The 18,118-nt window shown below is 45.6% G+C and overlaps 1 protein-coding gene across 3 annotated transcripts in view; it reads right to left on the bottom strand.

Moving 5' to 3' along the window:
• Nucleotides 1–17,935, bottom strand: part of AMBRA1 (autophagy and beclin 1 regulator 1) — a 125,271-nt gene extending 107,336 nt beyond the window's left edge. For 2 of the 3 annotated variants that reach the window (XM_042813721.1, XM_042813723.1), the window contains exons 1-7: nucleotides 17,905–17,935; nucleotides 8,800–9,061; nucleotides 8,491–8,549; nucleotides 7,574–7,757; nucleotides 6,765–6,937; nucleotides 5,945–6,011; nucleotides 3,892–5,351 (exon numbers count right to left, since the gene is read on the bottom strand). In XM_042813721.1, the coding sequence (XP_042669655.1) occupies nucleotides 3,892–5,351; nucleotides 5,945–6,011; nucleotides 6,765–6,937; nucleotides 7,574–7,757; nucleotides 8,491–8,549; nucleotides 8,800–8,934 (2,078 nt within the window). In that variant the 5' untranslated portion in view covers nucleotides 8,935–9,061; nucleotides 17,905–17,935. The remainder of the gene's footprint in view (nucleotides 1–3,891; nucleotides 5,352–5,944; nucleotides 6,012–6,764; nucleotides 6,938–7,573; nucleotides 7,758–8,490; nucleotides 8,550–8,799; nucleotides 9,062–17,904) is intronic. The other variant, XM_042813724.1, reaches the window with a different exon arrangement.
• Between the last annotated feature and the right edge of the window lie 183 nt (nucleotides 17,936–18,118).

Genomic DNA, 18,118 nt, shown 5'->3' with positions numbered 1-18,118 from the left:
TTTGAATTAACAAGAACAGCTTGGAGAACCTCAGAAAAGCTGGACCTCAACCCCATCAGCTTGTGCTTAACTAGACCATGACCCTTCCCAAATTCATACACCACTAACACAGCTTCAAGCTCCTCAATACCTGTACTGCTTTCAGGCCAAGTTGAAAATGACAAGGCTGCAACACTGCTGAGGCTCTCAGTGACACATTTCTCCTATTAGAGATGCCAGAGCTGTTAGTCAGGAATAGCTTCATTACATACTTATTAGTGCTTTCACAATTAGCCCAAGATAATTAATCCAGCATCATCAGAAAGAGCAGAATTGTTTCCATAACCAGCTGGCATAGCTGCAACAACACAATTCAAAGAGGAATATCTTTTATTAAACAACAAATTAACTTAATTGACCCTCTATGGCAATGTCATCTCGGCAAGCTACTTTTAAGTCAAGGAAACCATGTCAGGAAATGGATCCTGCCTTTGCATAAGGAATGGGAAAGTACACACAGTTTCCAGATGCAATTTTCAGCTTGTCTTTGAATGAAGTGCTCAACTGTCCAATGAGGACATCTAATGGAGAAACAAAGAAGAACATAAGGTTCAGGTTAAGAGCAAACAGATGAAGGTCTCTAATGCTAAAACCTAACCTCAGGTTCACAGGTACAAAACTACCTTGATTATAAGTATGTAATTCAATCACCACTTGCTCTCTCAGGCTTTAAGACTTACCTCCCCTCCTCTATCTCCCTATCACTTTCAGCATTACATAGCTTACATTTCATGAACCTCAGTCACCATTTTTGCAGACTTCTGGAGCTGCAAAAATTAATACACCTTTTGGATACATATATGTAAAAGGTGTACATATATGGATATATATATATAGGCTATATAGAAGTGGTTCCAGAACTGCCCATCGTGAGAGCACAATCCATGTCTGAGAGGCTCTGCAGCTGGACCTAAGGATGTTAAAATGTGGTTAAGAAGATGCCTGCTGACTTGTTATTGCTCCATGAGGAAAAATGTAACAGTTGGTTTCAGGAGGGTAAAAAATTACAGCTGCAGGATACAGCTATTCCACATACAATGTTCCTTTTAAGGGCAAAGATTTCATAAAGCTCTCCGCAGGTCCAACCAGTATGTTTAACAGGAAAGCAAATAAAGCTTTGCTTCAAGAAAATTGCCCTGAGCAATTCCACTACCATCAGACTGCTCACTGCTTCCAGGCTCCTTACCTCACTATATTACAGCCACCTACACTTCAGTTAGAAGTGAAGAAACTCCTGCCATGCCTGTTCTTAAGGAAAGTCTGACAGAAGCAGGAGACTGAAAAAAAATAAGAATTCCTAAAAATCTGCCAGCAATCTCTGACAAAAGAGTTTCACTAAAGGCTTCATATTATAGGAATTCCTCAGGAATTAAGCCTACTCATTGAGCTACATGCCTCAAATTCACCCAACCTAGCAAAAAGCATCTGTTCTCAGAGGCAATCAGGTAAGCAACTGACCGTGTACAGATGCTAGAATCATGGAGCAGACAGCAGCAACCAGCACCTGCAATGTCACCCAGAGATCCAGTTACAGGATTCTAGCTCTAAAGTCACAATCAGTTCATCTCCTGCATGGTGGGGTAGACTGAGCTGTATGCCCCAGGACACTTTTAAAGAAATGGTAACTCCTACAGAACCAGCTGGAGGAGCGGACCTATAGATTCCACTATTTGGACCTCACCGTCCAAATAAGAACCAATAGCCTGATCACTGCATTTGCTCTCTTTATTTGACACTGCAGTTAGTTAGTCCAGAGAACAAGCAACATGGTGGAGTGGAGATAAGAGCACATGCAGCTATTTCAAAAGAAAGATGATGTAAAACTTACTCGAATGCCATCTCAAATGTAAATTTGCCAGTTCCTTTCCACCACTCAGCTCTTTTATATGGGTCTAGAGGACACCTGACATAAACTAGCATCAGGTAAGCCTCAGCCCAAGAAAGTAGTAGTTACCATGTAATCAGCTTGACACTCTCATGGCAGGCAATAAGAAAACACTGGGGCAAGGATTTAGAAGCAGATGAATAACTTCATGACCACCACATCTCACTTGCTATGCAAACACAGAAACAAGAAAGGCAGCCACTGTTCCAGCCCGCGTATAATCAGCTTATCTGCAGGAAGAAGAATTCCCTTTCCTCAGGCACTCTTGTGTACAAAGCTTCATCAGTCAGTACCATTTGCTCCAAGCCTGGAAACTTTACTTTCCTAAAGCACACAGCATGCATTTATGAGAAACACCAGCACTGGACCTTTCCTCTGGCAAATGCATAAATCACTTGACCAAGAGGATGACAAATTGAGAGCAGTGGGGAAACCCTATGCAAAGAATGCCTATGTAGCTAAATCACTGCTACAAGCCAGTGGAGAGGAAACCTGATTTGGCTTGCTCCATTTCCTCTAACACATCTGAAGTCTTAAAAATCCTTCCAAAACAGAATGACCTAGCTAAAAATGAATACAGCAGGCCCCACAATTTCCAATGATCAGCAGCTTCCCAAGCAGCTCTCACCAGATTCAGGTGAAGAGAAGCCACTTTCAAAACTTACTTCTGTATCAAAGGCAAGCAAAGCACATGGGTTTGATCAAACACTCACAACTAAGGTATATGCCCAGCCATCTGATATGGAGCTTTACCTTTTCTCACTCTACATGGCAACACCCAAGTAAATGATTGTTAATCCTTCCAACTCACCAACTCTCAACAAAACAGAACGCTCAGCCCCACTGAAAAGGACTTGGAGTACTGCTGGATGGCAAGTTAGGACGTGAGTCAGCAACGTGCCCTCACAGCCCCCCAAACCAACCATATTCTGGTTTGAATCAAAAGCAGCATCTCCAGCAGGCTGAGGGAGGTGATCCTGCCCCTCTGCCCTGCACTGGTGCGAGCTCACCTGGAATACTGCAATCCAGGTGTGGAGTCTCAGAACAGGAGAGATGTGGCCTTGTTGGAGCACATCCAGAGCAGGGCTACAGAAATGATCCAAGGGATGGAACACCTCCCCTACATAGGACAGGCTGAAAGAGCTGGAGCTGTTCAGCCTGGAGAAGGCTCAGGGAGACCTGATAGCAGCCCTTCAGTACCTAAAGGGTGGGCTAAAAGAAAGAAGGGGACAGACTCTTTAGCAGGGTCTGTTGTGACAAGTCATGGGGAATTAGTTTCAATATAATGAATGGGAGATCTAGATTGGATACGAGGAAGAAGTTCTTTATAATCAGGGTAGCGAGGCACTGGAGCAGGTTTCCCAGAGAGATGGTGGATGTGCCATCCCTGAAGACATTCACGGTCAGGCTGGACTGGGCTCTGAGCAAACTTACCTAGCTGTGAGTGTCCCTGTACATTACAGAGAAGTTGGACTAGGTGGCCTTTAAGAGTCCCTTCCAACTCAAACAATTCTATGGTTCTGTGACTCAGAAAAGCAGCTCTCAACTCCTGCTTGATCTCCCATGCATAACCTGGGTAAATTCTCCATGCACAGCATGCACATGGTATGACATACTAAAGACAGCAGTATATCCTGTGTTCCTCTCTGCAACATCTGGGAAACATCAGGAGCACAGTTCATCCCAGAGTTCTTCTACAAAAGCATGTCCTTTTGCCTGTATGTGCCATGATCCTCCTTCCCCATTAATAGGCAAGTTCCCTGTCCTTACGACCTTCAGAACCCTATAAACAGAGTGACAACAGCAGCTATAAAAGACATCAATGCAATGTCTCAGTGTTTTCATCTACACAAACAGCACATAAACACATAAGAAAAGGTTTTAAATTCTGAAAGTACTGAAAAATTCAGACCAGATGGGAAAGGTTTGAGAAAAAATGGAGGAGGAAGGCTGGGCATATATCTTACCTCCTGAGTGAATCCTCCTCTGAGCTTTCCTCAGGCATTTCCTGGTTTAAGGCCTCCTGTGATACATTCCCAGGTCTGCTTGAAGCCGACTGGCTGTAAACTCTCTCCCAGTGCCCCGTCTCCTGGTTAAAGACCACTCCCACGGTCCTCTCCTCCTGCGGGGTGGAAGAGCTGCCCAGCTGCAGCCTGCTAGAGGCAGGAGCTCTGCCCTCGGTTCTCTCTGCAGGCTGCACCTGGCTGGTATTTGGAGGCACACCCTCAAATGTGCTTTGGACCTGCCCTGGTGTGTAGCTAGGCGTGCTTCTTTCCCAGCGCAGCGTGTCATTGTTAAAGGTCAGCAGGTTATGACAAGCGCGACAGCGGTTCAGGTGACCCCGGGATAAATTGGAATTGTTTTCACTGCTGTGTGGAGCCTGCTGATGGGAGGGACCAGGCCGATCAGGCTCAATGTTGTTGTTGAGCATTTCTTGAGCCTGTTGCGACTGGCTGGGCTCCCCAGCAATTCCCTGATCTAACTCCTGAAGTCGGTCATATTCCAGGAAGAATCGCCTCAAATCACACTGGAGCTCATTACGGATGCTGGCCGGATTGCTCGGGCCAGTGCCACTACCACTGTCCGCCTCAGCCCCTGGGGCTAGGAAGCCTCTCCCTTCTGTTGCAGAGGTATAGACTGATGCCTGGGAACCTCCCTCCTGCTGCCGCAGCACCGACAGCAAGCTCACAGAGGAGGCACTGGTCCTAGGGGGAGGCATGGCTTCCAGCTCTGACCTGGAGCTCATGTTCAGCACTGTCCTGGACCAGTCAGACCCGCCCAAGCCTGAAGCCATCTCTCTTGCAGACTGCTGGTAGCGGGACTGGTGGCCTGCCAAGGGCCCGCTCAGGGACCGCCGCGTGGGGCCCAGGCTAAGGTTGCGCAGGGTGTTGCCAGCAGCGCTGCTCTGAACTGTGCTGAAAGCAGAGGGCCTGTTAAGTATCCCCTGCTCCTCCTGTGCTACAGATGCCTGCTCTGGGGGCTGGTAAGGCTCTGTCTGCACAGAGGAGAAGGACGTGCCAGTGGCCCCAGAAGACGTGGAGGGTGCGTTTTCCTGGTGTGGGAACAGAGAAGACGGAAGTCTTGCACTAGAGCATCGGCTGCAAAGGCACAACATCCCCAAGTGCTGACAGCACTCTGCTGTGGGGTAGCTGACACGCTCCCGGAGCCTGTTATAAACAGATGCCCTTGTGTTCTCACTGGCTGGAGGCGGAGGTGGTGGTGGTGGAGGCGGTGGAGGGGATGGGGTAGCAGAGTCTTGAACACTGTTTTGCTCTCCCACCTGTATGCCAGAGGAGCGGGAGGACAACATATGCAGGAAGTTGTGGAGGAGAGGTGTGCGCCTCACAGGTTGAGAGGGAAGGATAGCGCGCTGGCGATAATGCGGCATCTCTGTGCTGTCCACGGAGATTTCCACTTCCTCGTCACTCTGCAGAAGGAAACAAAGCTCAGCTTCCTCACAGCAAAAATCCTACACTTCCAGATAAACACAAGAAAGCCCACTACTATCCCAGACAAATAAAAAGATGTGATAAAGCCTCTTCCTAGAGATGAAAAAAGAGTCTGGCTTCCTGCAAGTCAACGCTAGACTTCAAAGGAGCTCATTTCTGGGATCCAGACGAGCTCTTCCTGCAGCTGAGTGAGCTAGAACAACACACAGTTTATACCAACAGAATCAGCAGCACGCGAGAGTAAGCAGCAGTGAGGAGCACTGCTAATCATACCTTACAGAGCTTCAAATCCAGGAGAATGTCACAAAACAACTGAAAGACCAGGCGGATGAAGAAATCTGTCCCACCACTAATGACAGCGGCGGCAAAACAAACACACTTCAGAGTTCTTTAATAGCCCCGCACATTACGTGAAAACATTCCTACGACCAATTAAGTTGGGACAGAACTCAGCCTGGAAAGTCTTCAGGTTTTTGGAATAGCACAAGGCTGATTAGGAGCAAAGTAGGGTTAATACACATAGAGCATCTTTTAAAGAGTCAGCCAGTGCGGGTGCTGACATTACCCTTACCTGCTGGTTGGAAGGGTTAACAATTGCTGTGAGCAAGTAGTGTCCCAAGGGATCAAACCGTACTAGCCTAAAACAAGAGCAAAGACAGTATCAATCATCAGTTCACATTCCACATTGACATAGGAAGTTGGACACTGCACAAAAGAAAATCCTACATGAAATACATGCATTGAGAATGTTACTATGTTACTACCTTAGTTTCTGAAGGCATCAAAAAGCTTACGCATTAAGAACATACATTTTGTACCTTAAGACTGCAGTTATTTTTTAGTCCACAGCAACGCTACAGAGGAGTTAAAAGCTGGAAGCAAGCACTTCTGCATCAGTTGGAACAGCCAAGAAGTTTTAGAGAAAATGTACATAACTAATACAATTTGGAATTCAGTACAAAGGGAAAGATTAACTCCTCTTGAATGTCTCTTCATCTTAAACTGCTCAAAGGATGGCATCAAGTTTCCAGCAACAGTTTTCTCTGTAATTGCACTTGCATGGTAGTTGAGCACTCTTCCAGCAACTTCTGGGTTCTCCCATCCTTAATGCTGACAAGTTTAATAACCAAGTTTACAAACAAAAACAGAGTCGATCCAAAGACATTTATAGGACTATAAATAAGAACAGCCAAACTGACACACTATTTCCAATTGCTTTGCCTCCTACCCACAGAACTCATTCTACTAGTTAGATGAAAGAGTTGCAGATAATGCTTCTCCCCACTCTCTCTGTGTGAAGGATGCAGTGTCCCATAGGAATAACCCTCAGCCCCCAAGCCAGACCATTTTCTCTAGATAAGCATTCACTGCCCCTGGGAAAAAGAACTCACCGGACCCGCTCCATTTCGCTGGCTGTCTTCACCACTGCAAAAGGCTCTCGACGGCTCCAGTCCCAGAAATGTATCTCATTGGCTGTTGCAATCAGCAAGAGTTGAGCCGTAGGATGAAAAGCGAGCGATGCAATGGCATTGTTGCTATCTGTGAACCAGCTTTCACTTCCACCCTGGGTAAGGAGTCAAGAATCACAAGCAGTTTATTGTGCAGTTTGAGATCAGTGGGTTTCCATGTACGTGCCCTCTCCAAAACTGCCTACAGCATGAAGTGACACATTTTCAACAGCAACAGCCGCTCTAATACGAGTCCATGTCATGACCGCAGCACTGTCTACAGCAATGACCACAAAAGTATTTTTACAACTGGGCAGGCATGTCTCAAGCAGCCCATACAAGCTGTCTTTCGGAACAACCAGGTGAATACACAGGTTTTGTCTCTGAAAAGATCATTCAGCAAAGTAGAATAGGCAGGGCAGGAGCTTCTCTAATGAAAAGTCCAAATATGCCCAGTGGAATGAAAGATATCAAATCTTTCACATAAGCTGAACAGGCACCTGGCACAAAGTTCTCTAGAACTACCACTTGTACCAAACATATGTGCAAGGCTAAGAAGAACAACCTAGTTGGCCTGACTGAACAAAGAACCTGTCATCATCTCTCTAGACAAAGGAGGATGGCTACAATCTGTTCTACGTAAAACTTCCAAACAGGTTTCTCACCAGGCAACATCTGGGATACAATTTCAGACTAAAAAGGTCAACCACCCACCAAGTACGAAAAGTGTATGAGTTTCAGGAAAGACTTACATGTAGATCCCAAATTCTAACCTCCCCATCTAGGCATCCTGAAGCAATGAGGCCTGGGATGGTGGGATGAAAGGTCACACACCAGGGAGTGCGGCGATGTCCAACCAAGGAATGAACACACTTGCCCGTTTTCACCTCTGTGATGTAGATGTTGTGGTTCACATGCGTGGAAGCCATTAGGGTCCTGGGAATGCAGAAGGCAGGATAAACATCAACATGAAAAGAATACAGCAAGACCAAACTGTGGTTAGCTTCAATTCAACAGGGTCTTTCCACATCTAACCCAGCAGCAGTCCCGCAGAGAGCCCCACATTCAAAGAGTAAGAGGCTACTGTACCAAAGGCAATGGAGGTTCTTGTGGCCAGATTTTGGGGTTCATGCAAACAAGCTCATCAGATCTGCAAGCACAAACTTGACTTTTAAAGTCAGAGTCAACATACAACTCAGAAGGAACTGTTTTGAGTGACAGTTTGGGGCAAATAAACATTTCCAGTTTTCCACACCAGCTCAACCAGAGTCAAGTGACACTGAGAGATCCCACCTCCATTTCTGTTTCCAACATAGGCATCATTCTGCTCTGTTCTCTCATCCTCAATATCCCAGTGGATGTGCCTCAAAACTTGGCATGATGTGATGAAGCACCCTTTACTCCCTCAAGTTTTTTTATGAGATCTCATGGCAGCCGTACAAATCCCTTTTCCTTAAAACTACAGATCTCTTAGACACCTCAGAAATTAAATACCAGCTACACCCAAAGCTGTGAGATTAAGAAGGTGTGCGAGTTCCATCCATGCACGTCAGGAACCAGAAGTTTTCTTGGCTGTTCAGGCTTGAACAACTCAAAAGGCACAAACCTCCTTCACTTCTGTAAGTGCAAGGAGACTGCTAAAACAGGGAATGAACTAGGAGTTAATTACCTGTCTGGACTAAACGCCAGCAAGAAGGTGGAGCGTGGACTGTCTGGTAACTCAACTTTCTGAAAAAGCCAACAAAGCAGGAAGTGTTGCAAGTGTCATATGATCATACTTGAACTGTAAGCCACACAGACAGTAAGGGGAACCTGCTGCAGGAACATATCTATTATCACACCTCTGCAGGAACTGAACACAGCCAGAGAGCATATCAAACGTAACACATCAAATATACAATTGCGAGAATTTATTTCAAATCCCTGCCTCCCATCCCCCACTCCAAAATCAACCTGCACACCTCTTCCACCACCTTACCTTGCCCTCCCATTTCATCCATCGAGTTTTATCCTCCACCAACTCCTGCAGGAGCCGCTGAGCTCCCAGTGCCTGGGTACCTCGTTCCCTACCCCACAGGATGCGGACCGCATTCTTCTCCGGTACAACCTTCATGACTCTCAGCAGCCTTTGTGATACCAACTACAGGGAGAAGATACCAGCAGGAGCCTTCCAGATGACAACCAGCACCAAGCTACCAACAGGCTATCCACATTTTTCAACCTTTTATCTTCATGGAAACCTAGAAAGAGAACAATAAGAAAGGCAGTTTTTAGCTGGATGAAAAAAGAACTTTAAATCCCATTACACTAGATTTAAGAGGAAAATCTCCCTCCCCCAGCTTTTGCTACCTTCTTCCATTATCGAGACCCAAATTCGACAGTTTTGCAACAAAAGATTACTTAAAAAGGTTTTTGAAAGCATCCAGCCCCTTCCATATACAGACGTCCTAGATATACCACATCTAAAGAGAACTAAAATAGCGGACTTGAAAACTCTCATCCTTCCCAACATCTCTTGCTGTACATAATAAAGAAAGAATATTTATAAGCTGACAGTCTTCGAACCTTAAAGAGATACCTCTTATCTGGGAAGACTGAGATAGCAAGAGGAAGAACATTAAAAAATTGACAACACGAGAGGAGTCTCTGGGGAATCACCAGATTTCAATAACAGCAACCTGCAGCGCTGCAAAGGTCAGACAACTGGCACACCTCAAGTCCTAATTATTTCCAATTCCATCCCAACAGTTTACAATGTATGAAAACAAGCACTTATCAGACCAAAGCCTTTCAGCGAAGGCTGTGGTGGTATAGTGGCCAATTCCATTGAGATGACTCATTCCGTCTGCAAATCATCTTTCTACTCTGTTCTTAGAAAAACAGTTCACCCAAGTAATACCAAATGGCAAAGATTAATGCTTTTTGTACACTTCAAGCTACCAAGGAAAAGCATTAATAATATCTGGGTATTTGTTTTTTTTAGAAAAAAAAAGTTCTTTGACAGAAGCAAACATAGCAACCCTAATAGCAACCATGTTACACAGACTTTGAATGGTCTCACACATAGGGGTTTGTTATCAAAAGCTCTCCAATTAAAATTTTTGTAGAAGACAGAACAAGGAACACTGCTGCAATGCTACTACCTTTTGATCCCAGCAGAGTGCATATACTACTCTGTCATCTCTTTACAATGTAAAGATCAAAAGATGAGTCCTCCCTGCTTCATGGCACATTGAACAAAACCACCCATGTGCTACTGTGAAGAACGTGGTAACATAAAAAAAAAACCAAAAACCTTGAACCCACCATACATCACACACGGGAAAAAAAGATTCACGTACACAAGAGATGGATTTTTATGTGACAGAATTCAAAGCAGTCATCAGCAAGCCTTCCCTTCCTCCCTAAAAACAAAAAGCCTCCTGAGCAAATGATTGAAGACAGCTGCTGCTTACAGGGAGGAGCTCAAGAGATAAGCCAGGAAATAAGTTCCGATAAAGCAGACCAGCTTTTATTTGTAAAAGTTCACCAAAGTGCATTGAAAGTGATGAACAACTGCATCAGCCTTGCTAGAACATAAATTCAGAGCAGAGAAATTCAAGTTAGCTGGAAATTCCCTGATGCTTAATATGAACAACATGTGGATCTTCTGTTTTAATAGAGAAGCTAAACTGCTCAGTATAAAGTAAACCCTCTTTTGAGAATCTGTGAAAGTCAGCCAAACCTTAGATAGGAGTTATCTACAAAATAAAAGCCTTACTGAAAAGTAACAGAAAGACTAAAGCTGTCATGCTGCAAGAGTTCATAAAAGCAACTGCACAAATTAAAAGAGGCCAGATCCAAAACAAGGCTAACTAGAGTAGGTACAGCCAAAACTGCCATGTAACACCAGAACTGCTAACCAAAGGCTTCTTTTTTTTTTTCCCCACTAAGCTAATAAATCCACACCTGTATTCTGCAAACACCAGTTACCCATTCAAAAGTGACCAGGATCAGAGTGAAAGAAGCATGGCAAATTAGGACAGGCAAAAATCAAGCCCATTTTACGGAAGCAAACTGTAAGCGTAGTTTCATCCAGGGAATCTGAGAAAGCAGCAGCCAAATAGTCTTTATAGGTTCTTTTAAGGTGTTTTTTAAGGTGTTAAGTACACATCAATCCAAGAATAAATGTATAAGCCAAACACAAATGGAAGACCAGACTTGCAGCTGAAATAAGCTGAAGTCTGAAGAGACCTCAAACCTCAAGTTTCAGAGCAGCCTTCTGACAGGTGTGAAGAACAAACAACCTCAGCAACTGAAGAAATCCAATAATTTACAAGCAGGAGAGCCCAATTACTCATAAAAAAGAACAAGCTCTGGCAACTTCAGAACATTTCAATTCTAGTAGAAAGAATAATATTACATGAAGTACAATAGCAACAAGGAAATCAAGATGTTTATCAAACACCTTGATGTTTATTCATGCCGTGAGCAAGTTTACATATTGTAAAATAAACAGATAACAGCTCCAACTGCATTTTGTGAACACCTTGTATTCACCTTACTTAAAGGCTAAGGTAAGTCACCTTCACAGAATAACAGCAAGTACCTACCTTAAAACAGCTTATCTACATCTTTGCAGACGTGTACTAATTTCTTGAACTAATTTGGATACCACAAACGCTTCATATGTGAACGTGTTCACACTTGATGTTTCTCCTGCAGGGACTGTCCCTCATTTTTCAGACACTGTGAACTGACTCAACCTCTTGAAGTCATTTGAAAAGAAAACAAAATAAACCCAGAGACTTAAATCTTAAGGACTACCCTGTTAGCCTGCTCAACACATGGAGACGTTGGGATCTCTTTGGAGAGCGCTGAGAACAGCTCCCGGAGCGGAGCTGCTACACCAGAGTCACCAACTACTTTGTGGCCAAGCTTTACTTGTGCTTCAGAAGTTTTAATCCCTTACCTGAATGAGTCTAAATGCAGGAACTGCTCTCCACCACCTGGCTCTGCAAGATGGGCAAGGAAAAAAGACTCATAGCCTTGAAGCATAGAAAAGAGACGCAGCGCAGATAGGTGTATTTCTTCTGCTACCTTTAGTAGGAAGATTAACTTAGTTAGTGGATAATCTCTTGGGGGGTTTGACTAACAATGGAGCTCAGAGAGCTTAAAAATACTGCTCCCTCTCAGTGCAAAGGAAGTTCACAGCATACTGCACCAAAGCTGCCCAGGCCAGAGGTGGAGCAATGCAGTACCAGCTGCTGCTATTACAGACACCTGGGCTACCGCAGCTGACGAATGGCTGACCACCAGAACAAGGAACTGCTCCGCAACCAGTATTTTTCTGTTTTCTTGTTTTGGTTTTAAATCAGGATGACCCAAAGTGGTGTGCATCATCTAGAAGATGAGGTGATGGCCTGGTTGTGGTCCAAGGCACCAGACAAATTCTGAAAATGGAAACTCAAATTTTTCTACAATTGGCAGCTTTGTTTCCTTAACAGTTTTCTCCCTCCAGGGCATTTCAGGACAGCATGCTGGGCTGTTTACAATTTTGGAAAGAGCAATACACAGCCCAGCCCCAAGTCTTCTGACTTTCTCTGCGCCAGCTGCACTTGAAGAAGCCTCAAGAATTCCCAGACTCGGATCAGCGTGAGCCCCACTGCGACTTTACAGAAGCTGAACTGCTAGGAAACCATGGCAAAGCAGCAAACTGGTAACGTTTCGGGGTGGCACAGGACCCCAAGAAACTGCCAACAAATAGGTGAGGACAGAAATGGAATTTAAAAAGCGCATGCAAATAGCCTTACAGAAAGAACGTCAGGATATTTTATGCATTATGCAGCAGTACAGTGCTCCAATTAGATGCCTCAGCACTTTACAGAGATCTCGGTCCCATTTTCAATATACACACTGCTTTGGCATTAACAACTTTGTCGAGAATCTGAGAGCACAGCTGGCGATCAGAAAATGCTGTTTATAATAGGAGTTCCATCCAAAAGATGACTCAAAGACCTTTGGTCAGGTGTAAAGACTTTCTGAATGCATTGGTTATCAAGGTGATGCGATCTCTGTAAGGTATGGGCCAGTGCCAGCATTGTACATTGCAGTACAAAAACACATGTTTTGGGGGAAAAGCAAACAAAGCTACAACTTTTGTGAATGACAAAGCATACGACCAACCTGCAAAAGCATAAGCAGACTCAGACCATTTATACTGTGGACAGCCCCACACTCCAGCCATGCCCATATCTACTGTGTAAGCCCATAGCTTCTATTTTCAAGATGTCTCTTCTCAAGTGAAGCATCCAGTCACTATCAATAAAGCGTGCCATTTCATTTACTCTAAATTAAGCTTCAGGCTGCAGGCTTAGAATATCAGCACATTATTTCTTAAGCAGTTCTCATGCAGCATTGGCAGTGATTAGTATAAGAGAAAGATCCACCTGAATGTGCAAATATAGGCAGAAACAAGAAAAAAGGATTAGAAAAAAGCTCAACTTCCATTGGGCTGTGTGGAATAATACAGCGCTCTCAAGAGTATTTTGACTGTATTTAATAAATATCAGTGATAACTCAGCAATCCATCCCTTGTACATGATAATAAGACCAGCCATGAAAACAGTTGTTAAAGTGGTACAAACCGCTTTTAAAGCTGTTAAAGTGGTACAAACGGCCTTGTTTATCCTTCAGGTTTTCCCCCTCTGCAATATGGGGATAATGATGCCAGCATCTTCCTAAATCACACAAAACAACACACGTAAGAAACCCCAGAGCCTACATCCTGGTTGGAAGACCACCTCAAGTCCACCAGCAGTTTTACTAAAACACCGATTCAATTCATACCAAGCGCAGTGCCGTTCCTTCTAACCCTCCTCATGTCTCCACTTGAAAGATTGAGCAAAATAAAAAAAGCTTATGTAAAATCAAAACAAAACAAAACAAAGCTGATTTGCCCTCTCTGTGCTGCATCAGCCCAGCTAAATAAACAAGAGAAGCCAAAGAGTCCTAGTTTGGTAAGTAATCGAACTACATAGCAATGGAATTCAAACTATGCAATAACAAGAAAATCAGTAAAAATGGGTGACATGACTCATACCCAGAATAGCTCCACTGATCTAAACTTAGAGTCTCCTGCTCCTCCAAAGCTTGTCCCATGCTCAGTACTGAGCAGCCAGAACATATGGATTACTGAGATCGTACCTGATCAGCTGCACAGTTAAATTTCCTCTCCACACCACTATTTGTCTTCCCTTAACTCCACCTGTACTGACTCTACTTAAGCTGTAGGTGCATTCTGAGAGATTTTGCCTCTCTGTGGGTTTAAAAAAACAAAACAGAAAAGGTTTTTCATGGAGACAACTTCAGTAGTCCACAGAGGTACAACAAACAACTTCCTCAAGCACAGCTAATCAAAACAGCAAAGGAAGCAGAACTAGAGTGCTTTCTGCTTCTACCCTCTGTGCCAATGATTATCCTTAAAAAATAAGCAACAAAATAAAACACACCAACTTAAGCAAAGACACTGGAAATACTGGGAAGTTCCTGACCTCAGGCTACTAAAGAGCATAAAGCCAGCCCTCAACCTATCTGCCCTAAACTGTCAGAAGAAAGGAAAGTAAGGAGAAGGATAGAAACCAAGTTTGTGCTCTGAAGTCTTCCTTTGACCAAGGCCCAAAAGATTTGAAAAGCAACTCCAAAGCACATCTTCTGCAGATGCATGAAATACACTGTTCTAAGCTGCAACTGCAACTCTGAGCACTTCCACAAAAATCACAACAGGATCATGAAAAAAAAACAACAACAACAACTAGCATTAGTGCTGCTTGATTAAAAAAAAATAATTATAATTGTGCTTTAAATTGGAACTACAAGCAGCTCAGGAAATTTAATTAAATCACAAAGACATCAGTACATTGTCAGCTTGAGATACTGTACGACAGCAACAGGGAGCTGACTGCCAGCAGAATGTTAATTTGTCTTCCCAGTCCGGATTAAATGAGTATGATACTCTTAAGAGAACTTTTAAGTGTGGAGAAGTACATTTAATTGCTAGCTATTTACAGCAAAACTATCAGGAAGCGGAAGAGAAAGTTGCAGATATCAACTTCTGAAGGTCAGCAAACTGATGGTAAAGATGAGAAGGGAAGTTGAAAAAAAAAAAAAAAAAAAAAAAAAAGGTAAGTAAGTGATAAGCTGTGTCTGGTGCTGGATGGCTCCAGTGCCCTGTGGTATTTATTATGGAGCACTTTCACTTCTACTATTACCATTTCCACATAAACTTCAGGACTTCTTGAGAAGATACTAGCTTCAATCCTCAAGCTAGGAAGAGAATATATAATTTTACAAAGCCATAAGAGATGTCAAACAGGAGACATGATATCCAGCAGACTGCTTGTTTCCTAACTCCATGCTCAGCCCATGGTTCCTCTGGCTTACTGTTGCACACTGTAAGAAATGAGGGTCAGAGAGAAACAGAGCAAAAAATAACGCAGATCAACCCCTTCCCAGAAGCACTCACAAGCAGATAACAGAGTAAGGAAATGTGAATTCAAGGGGAAGTATTTCATTCATTCAAGACGGAGCTCAAGGTATGTCCACCTTAACGAAGCGAGGAAGAAAAAACAACTGGAAGTGAGAACATTTTTTCAAAAAACACAGCTCCATGCGGTTTTCCTGTTCATGTGGAAATAATCAAACATGGTAACAAGGCAGAAACGAAGATTAGCTACAAGAAGCTGAAGTCTTTATGCATAGCTTTCCCCTTCTCTGTCTCTGAAGGTGAGAAAAAAATAAGGCAGTGTCAGGAGCAGGGGGGCAGAGACTGCTCTCAGCAATTCCATGCTGCACAAGGTGGTGAATCAGCACTGAGTGCCAGCAATGGGCAGCAGGCAGGGTTGCTCCAGGGACAGCCCAAGAGCCCACCCCAACACTACCAGAAGCGGACGATACGAGGACTCTCTGCATTCAGTCTTAGCATCTCACCACCCCGTATGTCCTCACACAGCTCTCAGAAAGCAAAGTTCCTGGGCAACAGGTACCGTCAAAGATCCCAGCAGCCAGCATTAAACTTACCAGGCACACAGGTCTCCTCTGGTTTTAAGCAACTCAATCAATAGGTCTTTCACTAAGTAACTGCTATACAACTGAACAACCTTCAACTTAAAAAGTTCTAGCATTAATCCCCTTTCACTGCCCTGCTACTTTTGAAAACAATAGCTCTTCTGCCCTCTGATCACTCACACTTTGATTCTGTGGCTTCCCTTGCTAGGCAAGTGCAGGATATTAACACAAGAGCACAAAAGGTAACTATTAACATGCACTATGCCCCTTATCAGCTTTCCATACCAGCACAACCTGGAGGAAAAGAAAAAAGAAAAAAAATACCTTAATGCTATTTGTCTCAATGAATATTAACAACATCAGTGACTTTTCAAGTGTTCCAAATTCAGTTTTGTTTGTCAACCAGTGTACAGAAGATACTAAAGTCATTTTCCAACAATTTCACAAAAAAATATGATGCAAGAAAGGAGCAAGTACTCAGATCCCACCCAATGGCAGGGGGGTAGTAGTAAACTGTATTACTGTTCCTCTTCTTCACAAATGGTCATTGCAGTTGCACAAAAGTTAAAATTACTGCATGAAAAAGCAGAAAACAAGTGACCAAGAATCCAGAGGGTCAGCTATGACTCACAAAAGGGTAAAAGAAAGAAAATTAAGGAGAAGCTGTCAGCAAAGTAAACAATCTGCCTAACTCCCCAGCAGCAATGCCTGAAGAGGCGAGTCCACATATCTGGATCCAAGCACATTCTGTGTTCCAAGCACCAGAAGAATAAACACCAAAATGCTAACAGAGTGTAACACTCATTAATGCCCACACTGCCACAATCCAACAGGCGAGCACAAGGTGCCCAGACGTCACCTCAACCCATTTTCAGAAAACTAACCCAAACCAAAGCTGAGCAGCACTGTAACAGGCTGGCAGGGAACGTGCATCAGGAACAGCTCACGGCCAGGTCCCACTTCAGCATTCCCATCAGCAATCTGAAAGAGGATGGGAGTGGCAGCGGCTAAGATGCCAGATGACATTTGCAACGGCCACTGAACTAAGCGGGTGGGGCAGTAAACAAGGGCAGCACAGAAAAACGCAGTGGGCTCCATACAGAGCTCTGCAAATGTTTGGTGTGGAGGAGAAGCGGAGTGGCACTGAATGCTCTGCCTGAGCACAGCTAAACTCACCGAGGACTCACTCATACCTCGATAAAAACCTGCTGCGAATCCATCTGCTACAGCAGGTTAACATTGAAGTATACACCAGGAAAAAACAGCGACCATCCCTAATGACCCTTGGGAATGAACAAGCCTTTTTTAGAGCAGAAATTGTGTTGCCCGCTTCCCGGGGGCAGCGCAAGGAGAAACTCTCAGAGAACACGGAGCACTGTGGGCAAAAGCAGGAGTCTTTTCGATAGCCGGTGAAGGACCGGGCTGCGCTCCCCCACGAGCAGAGCGGCGTCAGGGTCAGCGGCGGGGACACACGCCGGGGCCTTTCACACCAACATCACTTACAAGGCGAACGCTCCGCACCACACGGCGAAACACTGAGAAGAAGACCTGAAAACGCAGCCCCCACGGCTCGACGCCCCAACCCGCAGCCTACGCAGGGCTCCAGCACCGGCGCGGGGATCGGGGGAGGCGCGAGGGGGCAACACGGGGGCAGCGCGCACCGGGAACGCAGCTCTCCATCCCGGCTCCGGCCGCCGGGGGCCCAGCAGCGCCGCCGCGCTTCCCCCGAGCCGCCCCTCCCGGCCCCGCGCCCCGGAAGCCGAGCGCTTCCTTCGCGCGGGCCGCGCCCGCCCGCCGCTGCCGGCACGGGGAGCTCGGCCCGAGGAAGGGCCCCGTCCATTGGCCTCGGGCCCGGAGCTCCCTCACAAAGACTGCGGCCCCGCTCCTCCCGCCAGGCCCCCGGCCCCGCGCGGGCCGGTGCCGCAGCCTTCCGGGGCCCTGCCGCGGGGACGGCCGCGCCCGAGAGCCCACCCGGAGAGCGGCGGCACGACGCCTCGCTACAGCCGAGGCCGGGCCGGGGCGCGGGCCCGGAGCCTACCTGAGGCGGGGGGCCGGGCCGGGCGGGCGGGAGCGGCCCCCGAAGCTCGCTCGCTCGCCTCCGCCGCCGCTCCGAGCTCCGGCCAGGCCAGGCAGCCGAGCGCCGAGCCGCGGCCGAGGAGCGGCGCCGAAAGACGGCCAGGCCCGAGCAGCCGAAACTAGAGCGGAGACAGGCAGCGCCGACCGAGCGCCGAACTCCTCCAACGGGGCCCTCC

This window comes from Centrocercus urophasianus, unplaced genomic scaffold, assembly GCF_019232065.1.
Source record: "Centrocercus urophasianus isolate 14NV4802_14NV808 unplaced genomic scaffold, USGS_Curo_1.0 seq_14, whole genome shotgun sequence".
In the NCBI taxonomy this organism is placed as follows: Eukaryota; Metazoa; Chordata; class Aves; order Galliformes; family Phasianidae; genus Centrocercus; species Centrocercus urophasianus.
The sequence above is the reverse complement of the archived record's forward strand: the minus strand, read 5'-3'. Positions and strand labels throughout refer to the sequence as shown.